Source organism: Cebus imitator, unplaced genomic scaffold (assembly GCF_001604975.1).
Source record: "Cebus imitator isolate Cc_AM_T3 unplaced genomic scaffold, Cebus_imitator-1.0 Scaffold607, whole genome shotgun sequence".
Lineage (NCBI taxonomy): Eukaryota > Metazoa > Chordata > Mammalia > Primates > Cebidae > Cebus > Cebus imitator.
This window is the reverse complement of record NW_016107922.1, coordinates 397,965-417,982: the sequence shown is the minus strand read 5'-3', so window position 1 is coordinate 417,982 and position 20,018 is coordinate 397,965. Positions and strand designations below refer to the sequence as shown.

At 58.7% G+C, this 20,018-nt stretch overlaps 2 protein-coding genes, 1 long non-coding RNA gene and 1 pseudogene across 22 annotated transcripts in view; 1 reads left to right on the top strand and 3 right to left on the bottom strand.

The window, feature by feature from the left end:
• Positions 1 to 3,011, bottom strand: part of BID (BH3 interacting domain death agonist) — a 33,931-nt gene extending 30,920 nt beyond the window's left edge. Inside the window, exon 1 of the mRNA XM_037734338.1 lies at positions 2,898 to 3,011. The gene's annotated coding sequence lies outside the window, so the exon portion shown is untranslated. The remainder of the gene's footprint in view (positions 1 to 2,897) is intronic.
• Positions 3,012 to 4,202: 1,191 nt separating this feature from the next.
• LOC119469236 lies at positions 4,203 to 17,183 on the top strand. Its single transcript, XR_005198048.1, has 3 exons — positions 4,203 to 4,214; positions 8,219 to 8,231; positions 17,108 to 17,183. It is a non-coding gene; the product is annotated as an uncharacterized LOC119469236 (long non-coding RNA).
• On the bottom strand, positions 12,615 to 12,934 carry LOC119469235 (annotated as a pseudogene).
• Positions 16,828 to 20,018, bottom strand: part of MICAL3 (microtubule associated monooxygenase, calponin and LIM domain containing 3) — a 242,752-nt gene continuing 239,561 nt past the window's right edge. For all 20 annotated transcript variants that reach the window (XM_037734341.1, XM_037734339.1, XM_037734346.1 and 17 more), the window contains one exon: positions 16,828 to 19,970. In XM_037734341.1, coding sequence (XP_037590269.1) covers positions 19,786 to 19,970 — 185 coding nt within the window. In that variant the 3' untranslated portion in view covers positions 16,828 to 19,785. The remainder of the gene's footprint in view (positions 19,971 to 20,018) is intronic.

Genomic DNA, 20,018 nt, shown 5'->3' with positions numbered 1-20,018 from the left:
GCTCACTACGGCCTCGTGCGGCGGTGCAAGAACAGCTCACTACGGCCTCGTGCGGCGGTGCGGTCACGGCTCACTATGGCCTCGTGCGGCGGTGCGGTCACAGCTCACTAAAGCCTCGTGCGGCGGTGCAAGCACGGCTCACTACAGCCTCCATCTCCCGGGCTCAAGCAGTCCTCCCGTCTCAGTCTCCCAAAGCCACTTCCTCCTTTTCTTAGTTGATGGCTTCTTCTACAGCAAAGGACCCCGAAAACAAACACCTAACAGGCCACCCGAGAATCCAATGTGCAAGGCAGCAGCAGCTCCAGAAATAGCTGCTTTGTGGTCCGTTTGCCTTTTATATGAAACTTCCCCATTTTGGACCAATGCAGGCAGAAACAGAACAGGAGGAAGAGGAGGGAAAAGGGGCTGTGTCGGGGCTGGCAGGGATGGGGGGACTGTGGAAACCTACCAGGAGTGGCTCTTGGGGAAAAACCCACTGTGAGGGTTCTGGGCTCCTGCCCCGGAAGCATCCCCTCTCCCGCACGTGTCCCTCGCTGCCTGGAACCTGGGCTGCCTTCCTCCCAGGGGCTCACAGGGGAGCGAGGCCACAGAAAGGCTCCACACTCCTGGTGGCCTGACAGGTGTGAAGTGTGGAGGGGCGTCTGGGCAGTGTGCATGACGCTCAGAGCCGAGACCCTAGAGTCTGACTCCCTTGGTTGCGACCCCGGACAAGTTACTTAACCTCTCCTTGCCTCAGTTTCACTATCTGGAGAATGGGGATGCTTCCCCAGTCTGACCACCGTGATGTCCAAAAGAGCCAGTCAGCACACATCAAGTGCTCCGTGAGTGTCTGGCACACGCGTGGTTTTCTCTGACCTGTGCTTTGGCTCCATTAGTGTCTTCTTCAGACCTGTCTCCCTCACTGGCTTGGGGCAAGGATACGTGTGGCCGCTGAAGGTGGTGGGCCAGGTATGGCAGCCATGGAGCTGCCAGTTAGGCCCTGTGGGCAGGAGGCCCTGTGGTGTGCGTAGGGGCAGGCGCCCAGGGACACTCCAGGCCTGTGCTGCCCTCCATAGCCCCAGCCAGCAAGTGGTGACCAGATGTGCGACTCCAGGAAGTACTTCCAGAGGACAGCTCTAGGGACAGGCCTCTCACGGGCTGACAGGCAGAGAGCTGGCACTCTGTGTCCCCTGCCTCAGCGTGCAGTCCCCGCTTGGGTGGGTGCTCAGCCTGGAAGCTGGATAGCACAGCCCTCCACCTGGCACTGGAGAGACGCTGACCCATGGCCCTTCTGCCTAGAAGGCAGGCTCCTGCATCAAATGTCCACCCGCCTTCGTCACCCTCAGCCATCCTTCTCAGTCCAGGGCCCCGGGCACTGCTCACTGCAAATGCGTGGTACCCTCAGCTCCTCTGATCAGCATCCTCACGTCAGCTGAGCCTGTGAGCACCCCTAGGCAAAGCCTCTGAGCCAGGCGTGCGACGCCCCTTCCCACCCAGGCACCGGATCCCCCGTACGCATCACCCTGGGGCCACGACCTGCTTCTCTCTCTGGCAAGCTCCTGCCCATCCCTGAGACCACCTGATGGCCACCCTCTCTGCCAGTCCTGCCCAACATTCTCAGATGGCACTAACAGTCCTCGCCAGCAGCGGCAACTCTGCACTCGGTCACCCCTGGTCTCAGTCACCACTCACACCTCACCAGCTGAGACACTCCCTGTGCCCGTCCTGGGAGATGCCCACCTTTAAACCCCAGCCACGAACTGCTGCCCACACATTTCCTCGTCCCTCCCTGGGCAAGAGGGGCAGAAGGGACAGGGACGTGCCCTCCGGCCGCAGGCGGCGGCCTGGCCAGGGTCCTCCTCCCAGCAGTGCCTCCCTGGAGCTCTGTGTACCTCAGCTCCTGATGCCAGAGGACCCCTCGGCGCTCCCCACGGCCTTGAGCCCCCAGCTCAAGGAACCCGGTCTCAGCCATCATTCCCAGGGGACTGCAGGCGCACGTTCAGGCCCAGGAGCGCTCTCGCCATCAGAGCCCGCTCAGCACAGCACGGGTGGAGACCGAACGTGGAGGAGCCGGGTCCTCTGCAGCGCCCACCGTGAGGAGGGGCCGGAGGTGTGGATAAGCTTCCGGGAAGGGGCGCGGGTCCATCTGCCCCTCTCGCTCCAACCCCGCCTGCAGGTGAAGCCCACCCAGCCCCAGACGGCCCAGCCGAGGGTCCTCACTGCGCTCCTCCAGCCGGCCCCTGCCGCCCGCCGCGCCATCGGGACCCCAGCACCGCGGCACATTCGTAGTTGCCGAATGAATGAATGAATGAATGAGCCCGTGCCAGCACAGCCGCTTGCTGGCTGAGGGCTTCGGGGGTCCCCAGGGCCCCCGGGGGTCACTCAGCCATTCGGCAGTTTCCCAGCGGCAGCGGCAGCACAGTCGCCAGCCCCCGGCGCCTGGCCAGCCCTGAGCTCCGCTGGGGAGGGGCGGGCAGGTGTCCGCGGCGCTGGAGAGGTCGCGGTGCGGGCCGGGGCTCGATCCGCCGGGAAGCGGGGCCTGCTCCCGGCCCGGCCCGCGCGTTTCTCCTGCGGGGCTGGCCTCGCCCGCCCCTCCCCGCGCCCCGCACGTCCCCGCGGAGTCCCCAGGCCACGTGGAGAGGACACAACAAAGCCTTCCCCGCCTCCCGAGGGCGGCCGGGCTCCGAGGTGTGGGGCCGCGCCGAGGAGGGCGCCGGGCGGAGGGACGCGCGGCCCGCAGGTCGCTGCCGAGGCCGGGCGCGGTGACCGTCGCCTCCCCTCCTCCGGCTCCCACCGCGGTCGGGCCCAGGGCGGGCGGCGGGCCCTGAGCTCCACGCTGGGGCGGGCGGGCAGGCGGGGTCCCGGGCGGGGGCTCGGCGGGTACCCCGGGGGCGCGGGAAGGGGCGCGGGGCACTCACCACCCTCCGGCCGCGGGGGCGCGGGTGCGTCGGGGCCGAGGCAGCGTCTGCCGGGCGCGCGGACACCGCCGAACGCCCGCTTCCTCCTTATGGCGCCCCGCGCGCTTCCTCCTTCGGCCCCCCACGCCCGGGCCCGCCCCGGCCCGCCCCGGCCCGCCTCCGGCGGCGTGCGTGGACTCGGGGAGCCGGCGCGACGCGGCGGAGCGGGGCGGGGGCCGGCAGCGCAGCGAGAACCAGGGTTCCCACCCTTGCCCCTTACGCGACTGTCCCGGGCAGTGTCGTCCAACTTTATGGGGCAACTCCTAACGATTCTCTGGAAAACACTGAGAATGCCCAGGCTGTTTGTGGGGTAGCCTGGGGTGCTCATTCTTGGTCCTCACGGAATCAGAGGTTTGGAAAATGGGTGAAGCCACGAGGCTTGCAGAGAGTCTGGCCCAGCCCCTCACCAGGCCCTGTGCTTGGTATTTATTCCTTATTTACTTGGATATGCAAGTCTGATTGCAAACATCAACTTAACAAGTAGGGGATTCTAGGACTGCAGGCGCACACCACCACACTCAGCTGATTTCTTTTTCCACGTTTAGTAGAGATGGGGAGTCTCCCCCTCTGGAGGACTCCGGTTGGTCTTGAACTCTTGGGCTCCAGAGATGCTCCTGCCTCGGCCTCCCAAAGTGCTGCAATGACGGGCCAATCCATGCACCCCCAGATGCGGCTCTCACCAACAGCGCTGCTGCGGAGCCTTCTGTGGGTGTCTTCACTTCTCCTGAGTGTGACACCTGGGAGTGGAACAGCCATGGCATTAGAAACTGCCAGCTTTCCAAGGTGGAGCTACCACTGGGCACTCCCACCTGCGCTGTCGGGTCCAGTCGCCCCGCACCCTCCCTGGGCTCGCTCCCCGAGCCCACTGCGCTGCCCGGCCTCCTCCTGCCGCCCTCACTTCTACCTGGGCTTCCTAGACTCTTGCTGCTTTTATAAAGGGTCAGAGGATGTCACTCACCCTTACCATCATCTACGGTTTTCCGCCTCGTGCAGATGAAAAGCCAAGTTCCTTTCAGTGGTCTGTAGAGTGCCACGTGGCCTGCCCTGCTCTGGGCGAATCCCGCTGGGTCCCTGCTCCTCCTGGCAGCCCCCATCGCCTCTGGCTTTACCCAGCCTCACTTCAGTTTCCTCCTTCAGTTTCCACAGCCAGCATCGCAGCTGCAGAGTCGTTGGTGTGTGTGTTGCCGGCCTCCCCTCTCGAGATGTAACCTCCCCGAGGACAGGTGGACAGGGGCTTGTTTCCTGCATGCTCTTCACTGGGACTTGGCCCTCCAGGGGGTTAAGGAAATGGAAGATTATGTGAGCAGGGGTTAGGTGGCGTTAGGGGCAGGTGCCCTGCAGAGGACAAAAGGGAAGCTTCAGAGGTTGCCGCCAGGTCATCTGTGGGGTGGGGTTCAAATTCATGGCGCAAAGTCAGCAGGCGCCCCCAGGGCAGGTGAGAGCTTCAATGGTGGGGCACAGTGGGGAAGGGGCCAGTGGGGTGGCCTGAAGGCAGGGAGGCTCCAGCAGTGCGGGGTGGCAGTTGGATTTTATTCAAAGCCCTGTCACACAGGGCAGGACCTGTGCCAATTGGCCCCCACAGTTTTTGCCTCTCATGCTGGCTTTTTGCAGCTCTCTTAAGTGCTTCTTACAGGCAGGGAATATTCTCCCCACCTCACTCCTTCCTGTCCTGATTTGCTGCCTCTATGATGCTTTGGGCTTCAAAATCTGTCTGCGGTATTTGTAAAATGAGAGAGGGTGATGTTTCCCGCAAACGCTTCAAAAAGAAAAGGAGCTTTTTTTTTTTTTTTTTTTTTTTTTTTTTCCCCTAAGAGACAGGGTCTTGCCGTGTTGCCCAGGCTGGTCTTGAATTCCTGGGCTCAAGCAGTTCTCCCGCCTTGGCCTCCCGAAGTGCTGGGATTACTGCGCCCAGCCTGAATGACGTTTTTGGCGATGAAAATGAAACACAAAACTCAGCAAGGTTTGACGGGGAGGACGAGCTGGCGACCCGCAGAGTTACAGTCGGCCCTCAGTTCTGCTTTTTGCTGCAATTTCTTTCTCACTGTCGCTTCCTGCCACTGGGCTCCTCCTCCTGTGTCCCTCTTCCTCAGTTCCCCCTTTGCAGCAGAGCAAGGCTGGAATTTTCAAAAGCATCCTTGAGAAGCCTAGTTCCTAAAAGACTATTAATTAATTAATTTATTTATTTCTTTATTTTTTGAGATAGGGTCTCTGTCTCCCAGGCTGGAGTGTGGTGACGTGATCTCAGCTCACCGCAACCTCCGCCTCCCAGGTTCAAGCAATTCTCTTGCCACAGCCTCCTGAGTAGTTGGGATTACAGGCATGCGTCGCCACGCCTGGCTAATTTTTGTATTTTTAGTAGAGACAGGGTTTCTCCAAGTTGGCCGAGCTGGTCTTGAACTCCTGACCTCAGGTGATCCGTCCTCCTCGGCCTCCCAAAGTGCTGAGATTACAGGTGTGAGACACTGTGCCCTAAAAGATTATTTCAAAGCCCGCTGTTAGCTATTACGGGCTGACTTGAGTGCTCTTATTATTCCTAGTTGAAGCCCTGACCCCCAGGACCTCGGAACGCAACTGTGCTTGGACATAGGGACTTTCAGGAGGTGACTAAGGTTAGGTGAGGTCAGCGGATGGCCCGACTCCTATCTGACTGGTGTCCTGATGGGGACAGGGACGCCCGCACAGGGAAGGACCTGGGGGAGAACACACGCTCTCCAAGCCAGGGAGAGAGGCGTCCCGGGAACCCAGCCTTGCCTGCGCGTTTATCTCCTCCTCCTGGCTGAGAATTGTGAGCCCCAGTCTGTGGTGTTCTGCCTGCCTGCCTCCTGCTGTGAACCACCCACCCCTCCAGAGAGAGGGGCTGGGCGTCTCTCCCTGTCACTGCCTGTGCTCTGGGAGACTTTCAGAATCCCCAGGCTGTTTCTGGGGTAGTCTGGGGTGCTCATTCTCGGTCCTCACGGAACCAGAGGTTTGGAAAATGGGTGAAGCCATGAGGGTTGCAGAGAGTCTGGCTCGGCCCCTCACCAGGCCCTGAGCTTGGTATTTATTCTTTTTTTTTTTTTTTTTTTTGAACAGAGTCTCACTCTGCTGCCAGGCTGGAGCCCAGTAACTAAAAGATTGATTATTTATTTATTTATTTATGTATTTTTTTGAGACAGGGTCTCTGTCGCCCAGGCTGAAGTGCAGTGGCGCAATCTTGGCTCACTGCAGCCTCTGCCTCCCGGGTTCAGGCAATTCTCCTGCGTCGGCCTCCTGAGTAGCTGGGACTACAGGCACGCGCCACCACGCCCAGCTAAATTTTGTATTTTTAATAGAGACAGGGTTTCACCATGTTGGCCAGGATGGTCTCGATCTCTTGACCTTGTCATCTGCCCGCCTCGGCCTCCCAAAGTGCTGGGATTACAGGCGTGAGACACCCATCCCGGCCTATTTATTCTTTGATTACTTGGATATGCAACTCTGATTTAAGTCATCCACGTAATATATAGCTAGTGCTGAGGCTACAGCCTCACCGGGTGGCCTCCCTCTCCTGTTCCCAGGAGGCCTCGCGCCTATCTTGTCCCCCGATGGTCAAGGGCAAAGTTTTTTTTTTAAGCAAAATTCAAACCTTGCCGTCCTTCCCAGGTCTGGGTCACTTGCAACCCTCCTCACAGGCTGCTTCTGACAGGCCCAGGTCATAGCCAAGAAGAGCTCAGGGGAGCCGTGTCAGGTGTCTCTGAACTCCTGCAATGACGTGACGCCTCCCCGCTCCGGTTCTGGCCCTGGGCCTCCAGGTCAGACTCAGCCCACATGACTCACAGGGAAGCAGAGCCTGGGGCTAGCCTTCTACCACTCACACCCCCACACGGGCCAGGGGAGGGGCTTGGGGACAGCTCTGCGAGGGTCCCTGTGTGTGCTGTGGGTGTCCAAGCATGGGTGTGCAGAGTTGAGGCTGCCGCAGACCCGAGGGACGCTCGTTTGAGGACGGAAGCTGCAAGGGGAGGTGGCGACAGTCCTGCTGGCTTCCTCCACGCCCAGCACGGCTTCCTACGCAGTCTCGGGCCGAGCGTGCTGTTGCTGTGTGGGTGTGTTTCACTGAGATGTGAGCTGGCACGCTTTCTCCCCCCAGCTCTGCCTGCTGGGTCCCTCCATGTTGTGGCACATGTGGCTCCAGTGCCCGGGGGCCCCCCACTGTGGGCAGCCCTGTATTTTGTCCATCTGCTTCCCAAAATATGGAACCCCAATGACCTCCAACTTGCTGCCGTGACAAGTCACTCTCATTCATATCCTCATCATCAGCCTGAATGAGGCTTTCTTTGGAGCGCGACCTGGGCACTGAATTGTAGGGGCAGAGCTCCTGTCTAAGGTGGGCCTGTGGTGAGGTCTCCCTGGCAGTACATTTTTTTTTGAGACGAAGTTTCACTCTGTCGCCCAAGCTGGAGTGCAGTGGCACGATCTTGGCTCACCGGGCAACCTCCGCCTCCCAGGTTCAGGCAATTCTCCTGCCTCAGCCTCCTGAGTAGCTGGGATTACAGGTGTGTGCCACCACGCCCAGCTAATTTTTGTGTTTTTAGTAGAGACGAGGTTGCACCGTGTTGGTCAGGCTGCTCTTGAACCCCTGACCCCTGGGAGGGGAGACAGGGAAGGAGAGAACTGGGCAGCCATGAAGGAGATCTGATGGGGCCTGCTGCCACAGCAACAGCGGCCAAGGGCGCAGCTGCAGGAGCCGCGGACAGACCCTGGAGTGTGAGGCCTTTGTGGCTGAGCACATTCTCTGCGGAAGGAGACTGCAGCATTCCCACGCCTGCACAGCAGAGAGCCGCAGTTACAGACTGGGACCTCCAGACCTGGGACTGCACAGGTGCGTTGCTAGCTCAGTGTGGCGGTCCCAGCTCTCCTCTGAGGCTCTCCTCCCAAGGGTGCTGAGATAGACCCGTTCCAGGGGTGAAGATGGGGAGTCAGTGCAAGGGGCTCACTCGCAAGTGACCTGGGGCAGAAGCCAGGACGGGTTCACTGAAGAGCAGGCGTGGATCCGACCAGAAGCATGTGTGCATCTGGAGGGCGGAGGGAGCGCCTGTGCACCTGGGGGGCGGAGGGGGCGTGTGCATCTGGAGGGCGGAGGGAGCGTGTGCATCTCGGGGGCGGAGGGAACGCCTGTGCACCTGGGGGGCGGAGGTGGCGCGTGCACCTGGGGGGCGGAGGGGCGCGTGTGCACCTGGGGGGCGGAGGGAGGATGGGCACAGGGGTCTGAGCAGGCCTCCCAAGTGGGGAGGAGGGCGGGAGGCAGCTAGCTTGGTGGGTAAGAGCTCAGCCTTCAGAGTTTGTTTCCTCAGCTCTATCCCTGATGAGCTTTGTGGCCATAACTGGCCAGGGGGCTGACCCCAGGAGAGCTGGCGGCCAGCTCCCCCCATCCTGAGGCCCCAGAGCAGGTTTCCTGGGCCCCGATGATTTCCTGTCATTAAGGAATGATAGTACATTCCTCAGAGGGGGGCTGTGAATATATGAAAGGCAAGGTCTCAGGCACCCAGCAGGCGCTCAGGAAGCCTGGCTTGTGATTGCCTGGCAGTGCCCTAGTGCCCTAGAGGTACTAGGCCCCTAGTGGCTCTGTGTGCTCAGTAGGCTGGCGGGGCTCCCTATGGAGTGCTTCAGAGCTGGGCTGGATGGTAATTCCCGAGGGGCGGGGCAGAAGACAGGAGCGAGGGGCTGCGGCACACTGCCCCTCCCCCACCCAGCATCTGTGTCAGCGCACCCTTCCCTTTTCCCCGCCCGGCAGCTGCCCCCACCGCCTTCCCCTGCCCCGAAGCCCCTCCCCCTGCCATCCGCCCCAGGCGCTCCCATGCTCTTCCGGATGGTGAACTCTCTCTGGGTGCCGCTTCTTCCCCAGCCGGGTTGCTGTGCTCTCACCGGAGCTCAGGTGCTGGCAGAAGCAGAAGGAATGAGGGTGGAGGGGCTGGCATTCCCCTGGCCTGAGGGCGGGGCTGTGGAGGCAGGGCAGAGCTGGCCTGTCCCCAGCTGGCCAGGGCTGGCACGTGGTCATGCCTATTACCAAGTGGGCCATTTCTCCGTCCCGCCCTTCCAGGCATCTCATCCCTCCACACTGCAGGAGGCGAGGTCTGTGCAAACCTCTGCTCCCCTGGGAACAAGCCCGTGGGCTCAGCGGTCTCCTGGACCCTGAACTGGAGCCCACTCCAGCGCTGGTGGGGGCCTGATGGCTGGAGTGAAGCTTCCTCCTTCCCGGCTGTCCCATTCCCCTCATCTCTGGGACAGAAACGGACAGTAAACACCTGCCTGAGACCTGGGTGGAAGACAGAGTGAAAGCACCCCATTGCATGACAGGGGGGCCGGGTGCACACAGCCCTCCCTGCAGTTAGTACCCCCAGAGCTGGGGCTCCAGGGATGGCCCAGGGCTCTCAGCCAATGTCAAAGGGCCACAGCGCAGGGGCGGGTGGTTTTTGGCCCAGTCAGTGCCCACCACAGAGCTGCCCTCTCTGCTTAGAATCAGGGCTCCGCCCTGACAGCCCAGAGAAGGGTCCTGCTGGTGGTACCTGGCTGGGAGGGGCTTCCCCCACCCCAAGTCCAGGCGCCGGGCCTTGAAGGGCAGGTGGGTTGTGAAGGCAGGAGGAGAGCGGAGAGAGAGCACGATGCAGGAGCAGAGCCTGGGGGGTGAAAGTCCTGTTCATGCCCACGGTGAAGACCAGTCCCTCCCACCGAGGGAGCTGGGAGGAGCCCGCAGGAATTCCCCAGCCCCGCTGCTGGGGCGGGTGTGGCCAGCGGAAGCTCTGGGAGGCTGGCGTGACTCAGCCTCTGCAGAAAGACCAGTCTGGGATTTCCCATGTTGCTTCAAGCAGCCTTTTCCCTGGGACCGTTCTATCTAGTGCCAGCGACCCTCAGCTGCTAGTGAGACCCCGCCACCAACCTTCCGAGGGCTAACTCCTGAGGCCCAAGGGCTGGAAAACTCCAAGCACGGCCCCTCCCAGAGTCTGACTGTGGCTCAGAATGGGCGCGGGGGCAGGGCGAGCAGGATTTCCCGGCGAGCTGGGCCCTCTGGCGTCCACCCCAGGGCTGGCCCAGGCCAGGGCCCCGCATGCTGTCCTTCCCCTCCTCCTGCCTTTTCTGAAGCGATCTCTTTGGGTGTTGGCCAAATCACACCCAGCAAAGGGAAGGGAGTGGAGGTCCCAGTGTGGGGGTCCCGGCTGGGGCGGCTGTGGCTGCGGAGTGTTGCTCGTGGTGATTTGTTGGAGGGATGTTGAGCAGAGGGCAAACCACTGTGTCCAGCATTCTGCTTAAAGATACAGAAACCAGCAATGCCACGTGCAGCGTGAAGGGGCGCAGGCTGTGGGCCCCCCGGGGAGGGGCCATGCTGTGCGCAGTTCAGCCCCGCCATCCGCGAGAGGCCAGGGGACACACGCCTCACCTTACATGACGTTTCTGCCACCTTCCTTCCTGTGCTCACTCCTGTACCGAATCTCCCCACATCCCATCTGACCTCGTGGCTTCCTTCCTTTCCTACACACAGCACTGAGACCCGGGTGTCATCGTGAAGTTCATGGCAGCCAGAGGAGACACTGTGGCGTTTCTGGTCACAGGCCTGGGCGGGAGCTGCTCCCAGGTGTGGGTGGGCAGGGCCAGGTCGGCCTTCAGGGAGGAAATGTCCGTATGGGATCGACTCGGCAGCCGCAGGATGGCCCAGCACCCCACAAGACCCAGAGTGCACAGCGTCTAGCGTCTCTTTCCGGGGCGGAAAAGTGGATGCTCTTTTCCTGGTTCAAAGGTGGAAGCAGGCTTGGCGAGCAACGTCTGGCGTCATCCAGCCAGGTAGACGCCTGCTCTAGAGCTCGGTTCTCGTGAGCATGTGGCCTCCGGCAAAGGATCTTCCTGGAGACAGGGATGAAGGCTCCCGGGATCTTTAGAGGAGCATGATGGAGAAGGGAGGGGCTCCAGGTGGGTGTGTGTCCCTTTATCTAGAGTGCGTGGGACCAGAAGTGTTTCAATTTCTCAGATTTTGGAATCTTTGCTGACATGATGCTCAAAAGAAATCCTGCATTAGGGATTCTTAGCCTGTATCTCCAGTGTCGGGAAAGTTTTGAATGGTGGATCCACCCAGAGGACTTTCCCTAGTGGGGTGCTGCCGCCCCCAGGCCCCCTGTGGGAAAGCCAGCTTCAATACTGCACAGTACTGCTGGCTCCCGGCCGTGGCTGAGCTCGCCGTCAGCTCCCACAGCCAAGGACAATTCTTTGGCACCTGAAAATGCATCTGAAACGATGATGTTTACAACTGCCTTAGCCCTAGTTAATCTCTTACCTGCTCTCCACTGCTCCTGCCTGCACCCACGTGCTCTTCTGCCATGGCGTCTGGCCGAGAGCGTGGCTGTGCCTTAGTTCACCCCAGGGCCTTGGAGAACTCCTCCCCGGGGAGGAGGAAAGGATGGTGCTGGGGGGAGACTGGGTGGACCTTGTTCTTTTGAACCACTTGTCTCATGCATGAAGTTCTTTGCCCAGCTGGGCGCGGTGGCTCATGCCTGTAATCCCAGCACTTTGGGAGGCTGAGGCGGGTGGATCACCAGGTCAAGAGATTGAGGCCATCCTGGTCAATATGGCGAAACCCCATCTCTACTAAAAATACAAAACATTAGCTGGGCATGGTGGCGCGTGCCTGTAATCCCAGCTACTCAGGAGGCTGAGGCAGGAGAATTGCCTGAACCCAGGAGGTGGAGGTTGCGGTGAGCTGAGATCGCGCCATTGCACCCCAGCCTGGATAACAAGAGTGAAACTCCGTCTCAAAAAAAAAAAAAGAAGTTCTTTGCCCTGCTCCGAACCTTGACCTGGTGGGAGCAGAACGTACACCCTGCCTGGGTCAGGGGATAGGACGCCCCGTGCCTGGGGCGGCCAGCAGGCCTTCTCCCCTCACTCAGGGCTCCGCAGGGTTCTGGGGGCCAGTGCTCCCTTTGATGCCATCCGATTGCTTCTGCTTGTGGGCAGTGCCCTAGGGCAGCTTCTTCTTCTTCTTTTTTTTTTTTTTAAACATGATGGGTTTATATTTAATATAGCACTTTTCAGGAGGATGTTACTCAGTTAAAGTTTTTTTCTTAACAATAAATCTCTTTTCCATGTCAATGTCTATAGTTTTTTTTTTTTTAACATTAATTTCTTTCTGCATTTCAGTATTAGATACACTGAATACATTTTTCTAAACGTTTTTTCCCCAGAGATAAAAGTTTCCCTTTTTGGCTAACTCTCTGATATCTGAATACAATATTAACTTGAGTGACAAAAAAAGAAAAATCTAATAAAAAGATTGAGGAAAGACTCCTGAACCATTCGGGAGGCACCGAATATAACCGAACAGTGGTGATTTCCTAAGACTCTGGGCAAGAACTTCCTTCTTCCTATTTCACAGGCTTTGAGAATTCTAAAACTATGAAATATTACCTATGTAAATTGCAGCCATCTGACATTTGACCTCCTTCCTAACTAGCAAATACAAATTATAGGCTGCATTTTTATGTGCATTATTTGTTGCAAAGAAACACTTTTTTTTCCAATTTATATATGTATGTTTGTTCCCATTTCATGGAAACACCAAAAAATGTAAAAATCCCTTATTTACTGCATCTTAGAAACTTTCAGACACCAAAGCTCAGGTTTAGCCTCTATCGCACGAAGGTTGAAAAGGATGAGGTTTGATTCGGTAGCCCTTCAACGTCACATCTGTCCATTTGTTTTTCATGCATATGCCCCCAAGCAGGCACAAATGCCTGTGATGCTGAGAGCCACACCTAACAGAGGGCGATGTCACCAGCTTCTTCTGCTTCGACAACAGGCAACCCCAAAACCAGTGACCTAAGGACCAAGGACAACGGTGTCGAAACTGAGGGCATGATGTTGGAATCTTGAGGGCTGAAGGCTCGAAAGGAATGGTATATATAGAATTCCATCTGACTTGAAATTTTCCCCTCCTGGAGCTCCAGATGCTGAGATTAAGAGGTTCCACGTGACACTACCCTTCAGGAAACAGCCATTACAGGAATTACAAGAATCCAAAGTCCTTCTTATCACAATCCTGGCTTGAAATAAGTGGGGTTTCTAATTTTTCCTCCCTGATCCTGCCTGCATCTTGATTCTGAGACCCCTCCCATCCCACCCTCTCCAACAGCAGAGATCCCTCTCATTAGCACTGCTACCTAGACCTGTCCTTGACGTGGGCAAGAAGCTTGGGGAAAAAGACAATTTTCCTTCTTGTCTTTTCTTGTCAAAATACATGGGCACGCCAGGGGAACGACAGAAATTCACCAACCAGCAGCAGCAACTCAGGAGCTACAGACACGGAGGGCAGGGGGCAGGCAGGAATGACTGGCTGTGGAGGAGTCGAGGGAGCCGGGACCCCTGGGAGCCCCTGCAGGGGCCGCCTGGCTGGGTAGATGGTCCCTGTGCTGGGGCCTCCAGGTGGCAGGCGTCCCAGAGCCCTGGTTTCATGGCACACCCAGCCCCCCGAGGGAATGAGCCTGGTCCTAGATACATTTTTGAAAAGTATTTAATTCTCTAAAAACATTTTTAAAAAAAGTAAGACCCACCAGGGAAAGGGAGCCGCTGGCTGCCTGGTGCCTCTCTCTCCTTTCCTCCTAAGACCGACCTGGCAGGCACACTGCCAGGGAGACAACCCGGGGCTAGAAAGGCAGCCTGGCGCAGGCGCCCAGCCTGTGATCCCAGCACTTTGGGAGGCTGAGGCGGGTGGATCACCTGAGGTCAGGTGTTTGAGACCAGCCTGACCAACATGAAGAAACCCCATCTCTACTAAAAATACAAAATTAGCCGGGCGTGGTGGTGCGTGCCTGTAATCCCAGCTACTCAGGAGGCTGAGGCAGGAGAATCACTTGAACCCGGGAGGTGGAGGTTGTGATGAGCTGAGATGGCACCATTGCACTCCAGCCTGGGCAGCAAGAGCGAAACTCTGTCTCAAAAAAAAAAAAGAAGTCAGGTCCTGGACACTCATGGGGGCCATCTTGCCTGCTGGGCCGAGCACCTGTGGGTTGAGCAGCCCCTCAACGCTGACACTCCAGCACCCATCTGGACAAATCCCTCGTCCTTGATGATGGCCCTGTGAAGGCCTGGGAACTCGTGGCTTGTTCCTGGAGCTGGTGCAGGGACAGCAGCTCTGACTTGCTGTTTGGGTGGAAGGTGGCTGGGGATGTCGGGGCGTTCACGCTCTGGGAACACCACTCCACAGGGGCTGTGCCCAGCAAGCTCATGAAACAGGGAGGCCAGCCTTGAGCTGCAAGGGGCTGCCTCCCAAGTCCTCCAAGGATTCTCCCATCATGGGGCGTCTGTGCATCTACACAGGTCCCGACCCCAGAACCTCCAGCCCTCCCATGTGCTCCCCCAACCAGTCCCAAGTTGGTGGGAGGAACGCAAGGCACTGGCCAGGTGAGTGGTGTGTCCAGGCTGACTTCGGGGGAAGATGCAGGAACACAGTCCCGCCAGGACGCTGAGTTGATGCCCACCTGCTGACTTGTGCTCCCTGCTGCCCTCTCATGGGTGGGCAGGCACCGGCAGTGTGGTCAAGGTGGCTCCACACGCACTTACTGGGTCTGGAGGGTGCTGCACCTGCCTGCCTTGGGGACCACTCGATACTGGCAGTCTCACGGCGGCCCAGGGAGGCCCTCAGCCCCGTCCACCTAGTTCTAGGCCACCCCACCCTAGGCCCATGGCTGGAACCCAGGCTGCTACAGTACTGGAGGTGCAGTCTGTGGCTCGGAGGCCCCTGGGCATGAAAAGGGGCTGTGTGTGCAGCACACGGACTGTCTCCCTCCTCTGTCCTGGCAGAAGGTGGTTTCTCCGGGCAGTGGCTGCGGAACACGTGGCCTACCCACAGCAACGGGACTCCGCCTTCCCCAGCAAAGCCCCGGCTGCAGGAAGAGCTTGGGGCAGGGGGCACACAAGGGGGCTGCCGAAAAGCTCCTGGTGAAGCTGAGCAGCCACAGGCTGTCGGGAGGGCCATGGGGGCCATGGGGGCGTCTGACGGGCTCCCAGGCAGTATGTGGCTGGCATGGCTCTCACCCTCCTCACCAGGCATCACTGGGAAGGGCCATGCCAGCTGGGGACACGAAGCGGGGGTCTAGTACGTGAGCCAGTGTGGCCAGCTTACACCACGGAATATGGTGTGTCTTGTCCCTTCATTTTTGGCTGACTCAAGATGGGACTCTATGAGGATTCAGGGTTCAGCAAAACTGGAGCTGTTAGATGTGGCGGTTCATGAAAGAAGTGCATCTCGTGCTTGTTTTAAAATAATTTTAAAATTTAAAAATGATAAAGACTATATATTTAGGGTTTTTTGGGATGGGAGTCTCGCTCTTGTTGCCCAGGCTGGAGTGCAATGACGCCATCTTGGCTCATTGCAACCTCCGCCTCCTGGGTTCAAGCGATTCTCCTGCCTCAGCCTCCCAAGTAGCTGGGATTACAGGCGTGCACCACCATACCCGGCCAATTTTGTATCTTCAGTAGAGACCGGGTTTCTCCATATTAGTCAGGCTGGTTCGAACTCCCAACCCCAGGTGATCTGCCCACCTCAGCCACTGCGCCTGGCCAGGCTTTTTTAAAGGCGGAGTCTCACTGTTGCCCAGGGTTCAGTGGTGTGATCGCTGCTCACTGCAACCTCTGCCTCCCAGGTTCAAGCAATTATCTTGCCTCAGCCTCCTGAGTATCGGGGATGACAGGCGTGCACCACCATGCCCAGCTAACTTTTGTACTTTTAGTACAGACGGGATTTCACCATACTGGCCAGGCGAATGGTCTTGAACTCCTGACCTTGAGTGGTCTGCCCACCGTGACCTCTCCAAGTGCTGGGATTACAGGCATGAGCCACGGCGTGTGGCCTCTGTGTGCTTCTGACAGCGGCACTGGCCTGGCCCGGCAGCCTTCCTCTGTGGTGTCCTCCCCAAAGCAACGCTCATCACTTCCTGCCACCTGGGGTGGCCGTGAACTGCAGCCCAACCCTGCCTGGTGCAGCTCTGACAAAGCAAGCCCTCCTGAGGAACAGGAGCCTGGGGGGTCAGGTGACCAAGCTCCACTCCCTTTCACAGCAGGCAAGGGTTGGTGACCCAGCTCTCCTTTCTCCCGAAGGCAAGGCTCCCAGGCCCGGCAGGCACAGAACGTCCCCTAGGGCCACAGGATATGCACAGTGAGCGACTCATCCATCTTTGTCCTCTGTTCTACCTGACATGCCCACGTTTGTCCCAGCCAGTCCTTTCTTCGTTCTGGAATAGCTGGGAATGCAGCCGGAAGGACTGGGAGCCAGCTTGCCAGCTTCCACGGAGTGACTTGCAGCTGGCCTGTGGGGTGCGGCTCATGTGCACACAGCTGCTGGGGTCTTTCCCTCCCCACATGGCGCCAACAATGCAACACGCGAAGAGGGGTTAGGGAGAGAGCTGGGACGTGCCCCGGAAGCTTCTTACAGCAAACAAAGAGGAGCTGGCCAGGACTGTTCCCTGTAGTCTCCTGGGGACAGTTTCAGGCTACAGAGTGACTCTACACACGGAATGGACCCGAGGTTGTTGAAGCATCTGAAAGGTTTGGGAGAGGAAGCTGCAGCCCCCATGCCATGGGCTCCCGGGCCAGCTGTGCTGCAGGACAGAGCCGGGCAGGGCTGGAAGGAGGTCAGTCCCTGACCTGGACTGTCTCCCATTCAAAGAGCACACTTCTCTTCCAGAGGGCATGGGGCTTCGTCTGAAGAGTGGGTGCCTCAGACATTGACCAAGGTGACAGCAGCTGGTGGCTGAGCCAGGATATTACGGAGGGCTTAAAAAAAAGCACAAACTTAAAAAAACCGAGTTCATTGAACAGACTTGCACACACCCAGGCACACCTGGCGCCTACACGGGCCACCAGAAAAATATGGTAAGATGACTGAAGAAACACACTATTTCTTTGAAAAACTTTTATTTCACGTAAAACAGACCCATCCCCTTGTGGGTCAGATGTTACCACCTTAGAAAAAAAATTTTTTTAAACTCTCCTTTCTGTCCCACTGAAAAATTTCTTCTTTTGAAAGGGTTAAGAAGAGTCCATCATTGCTGGTCAGTATCGGCCGGAGGATGGCCGCTGAGGGAGAGGCCGGAGGCAGCATCTGAACGGGCCTGGGAGCCCCCGGGGCGGGAGCGCCTCCTGCCTGCCCTCCAGGGAAGCTGCATGTGGACCTCCAGGGACTCAGCCTCGAGCCTGGCATGTTCTGTGTGATCTATGTGCATCCATCCTGCCTCCCTGACTTCAAGAGAAGACTGCACTCTCAGGAAGAAGACCTGCCTGGAGCTGCACGCATTCTCACGGTTTGAAAACCCTTCATGCAGTAAGTCACCAGAGTATTAAAGCCAACTGCAAACTAGTGGTTACAAAATGGGAGCTTTAAAAAAGTGCTCTACAAGAGCCGACGTCCTCGCAGTCACGAGCGGAAGGCCGGGTGACGCTGCGCGGGCCTGCGGCTCTGTGCGCCTCTGCGAAGGCCGGGTCCGCTTTCCAGACCGCGGGCCGTCGTGTGTGCTGTGGAGGAGGCCAGGGTTAAGGCTGACCAGGACCAGAAGGTGACGCTGGGCCCTCCTGCTACCTCAGGCCACTTACGGCGGACCCCTAGGCCACACTCCTTTGGAGCCACTGCGCAGACGGCTTCCCTGTGGGGGGGTCAGCAGGAGCCACAAGGGCTGAGGGTGCCTCTGCCAGGGCGGGGCCGGTTTTGTGGCATTCGAGAGGAGGGCTCTGGGAAAGACCACGCAGGCAGTGAAGGTCCTTCCCCATGTCCAATTTTATGGGAAGACTCGGTTTGAAGATGGAATCTAGAACGCTCTTCTCTCCGTTTTTAAGTAAAGAGAAAAGGGAGATCGTTGCCTCACGTGAGAACAGGAGGTGGAGTCAGAGCTGTGGCGGCTACCAGCACCAGCTCCTGGATGTGCACGGGAGAAAGACGCAGCTTCTGGACAGACGAGGAGATGGGTTCTTTGCTCCTTTGCAGTTGGGGATGAATGCTGAAGTTGAGGCACAGTGGTTCCCATGGAAAGCCCAAGATCAGCGCAGCCCCTTGGCCTGCTCTTGCAGGATGCCTTGGAGGGGCCACACCCCCTAGCCCCTGCTGGCCCTAGCCCACAGGAGGCGGCAGGCAGCTGGAGCGCCCCTTGCAGGTGGGTCTGGCCCGGTGGCTCCTTCCTGGGCTATGTGCTAACTGCTTTGATGGACAAGCACCCCACCCCCGATTATCTCAGTGGCTTGATGAGCTGTATAGAGCCAGGCTGGGGTGGAACCGTGAGAAAGGAACGGTTTGGCTGTAGGAGCTAGTGATTCGGGGCTCACCACCCTTTATGGCCCCATGAAGATCTGGCACAAGGCAGGTGCCCGTCCCCCACGGGAGGGCGGGATCGCTTATCTGCTCAAGAGAGACCAGCCGACACCCATCACCCACTGCCGCACAGGCGTTTCCATCTGGGTGAAGCTCGGGCTGGGCAGAGGGGATTCTCACCAGCCACATGATTCCACAGTCCCACCCGGAAACCTTTAATGTACGTGTGGAGGGAGGTGATGCCCTGGCACCCACACTGAGAAAAGGATGGGTTCTGCAGAGCCAGGATTCCCATCGGGAGGGTGAGAGCGGCAGCTACGCCATTGGCTTGGACCAAAACAGAACAGAAACGTGCCCCCATCACGTGAGCAGTCCGTACGGTCTAGTGCAGGGTGAGGCAGGCACCGGGAAGAGGAAGGGGACAAAGCTGTGAGCAGTACCTGCTCGGGGTCCTGGGCAGCTCCCTGATGCCAGCTGAGCCAGTGACATGAAGAGGAAGGCTAATAAATAGATGCACACGGTGAGCACCAGGCAGCCCCTGGCCGGGTCACGCAGGACGCAGCACATGCTGTTGCGCTCCCGCACCCGGGTGCCAGGTGCTCAGTGTCTCTGGTAAAGATACACAAATGAAGTGACTTCTTTTCAAGTATTAAAAAAATAAGTTAATTGACAGAGGGGTCCGAAGCGGCTGAGCGTCCTGCCAGGCTGTCAGCTTCATTTCAATGTGCAAACACGGGAAAAAACTGAGGAAAAGGTCATCTCCTCCCCGACATAAAGTGTGGAGCAGGGACAGGGCCTGTCTGCCAGCTGGGGGCGTAGAATGCAGGGCCTCATCCCGTCCACCAAGGTCAGCATTTTCCAGTGTCAGAATAGTTGTGAACTATAAGCAAAATGCAGCAACCCACAGGCCTCAGGCCACAGCCAGCCAGAGGCACCGGCATTTGGCCACTTGGGGTCCAGCATGGTGCTGGGCCGGGTGGGGGCAGACCTCTCCTGCCTCCTCCTAATTTGCATAGTCAATCCCGGAGCCTGCAGGCACCTCCATGTCGCCTGTGATGCTGCGGTGGGCACAGCTGGTGACCTCCCCATCCTGGGTCTCGATCGCACCCTGCTCTCGTGGCGTATCGTTTTCATTTCTTTGGTGGTGCTCCAGGAAGCAGGAGGACGACGGTGCCCCGCCCATGCTGTGGCAGCAGGCTGTGGTTCTGATGGGAGCAGCTTCCCTCTCTTACCAAACGTGCCAGTGGAAGAAAGGGGCACAGCAGCGCGTCCTCGGAGCGTGCGGGGTCCCCTGCGTCAGGCCACGCAGGCCGTGTTCCTCCCCCGAGCGGGAGGTCCAGGTGGGCCTCCTCCCAGGAGGTGGAGCTGTCTCAGATAACCACCGTCACCTGGGGCTCCCCACGGCTCACGGGACTCGGCCACTTTCCGGGCAGCACACAGCACTGAGCGTAAACTCCAAGGAGGTGCCAGGCCTCCTCAGATTGCGGCTCCAGGTGGTTTGGAGGCCACTGACTGGCCAGGCGGATGCCAACAGCCAACGGAGCGCTGGGTGGGAGCTCAGGACCAGTTCAGGCTGAAGCCCTTGGACAGCATGGCAGCCTCCAGGTCCTTGTCCTCCTCTCTCTCCCGGAGCCGCTGCTCCTCCAGTAGCGCCACCAGCGAGTCTCTCTGCTCCACCACCTCCAGCATCTCATTGAGAATCTGCTTCTCTTCTGACAGTTCCTCCTCGGTCTTAAGGTGATCTGGAAGGAGTGGAAGGCGAGGTGAGGGCCCAGGAGGCGGTGCCCACC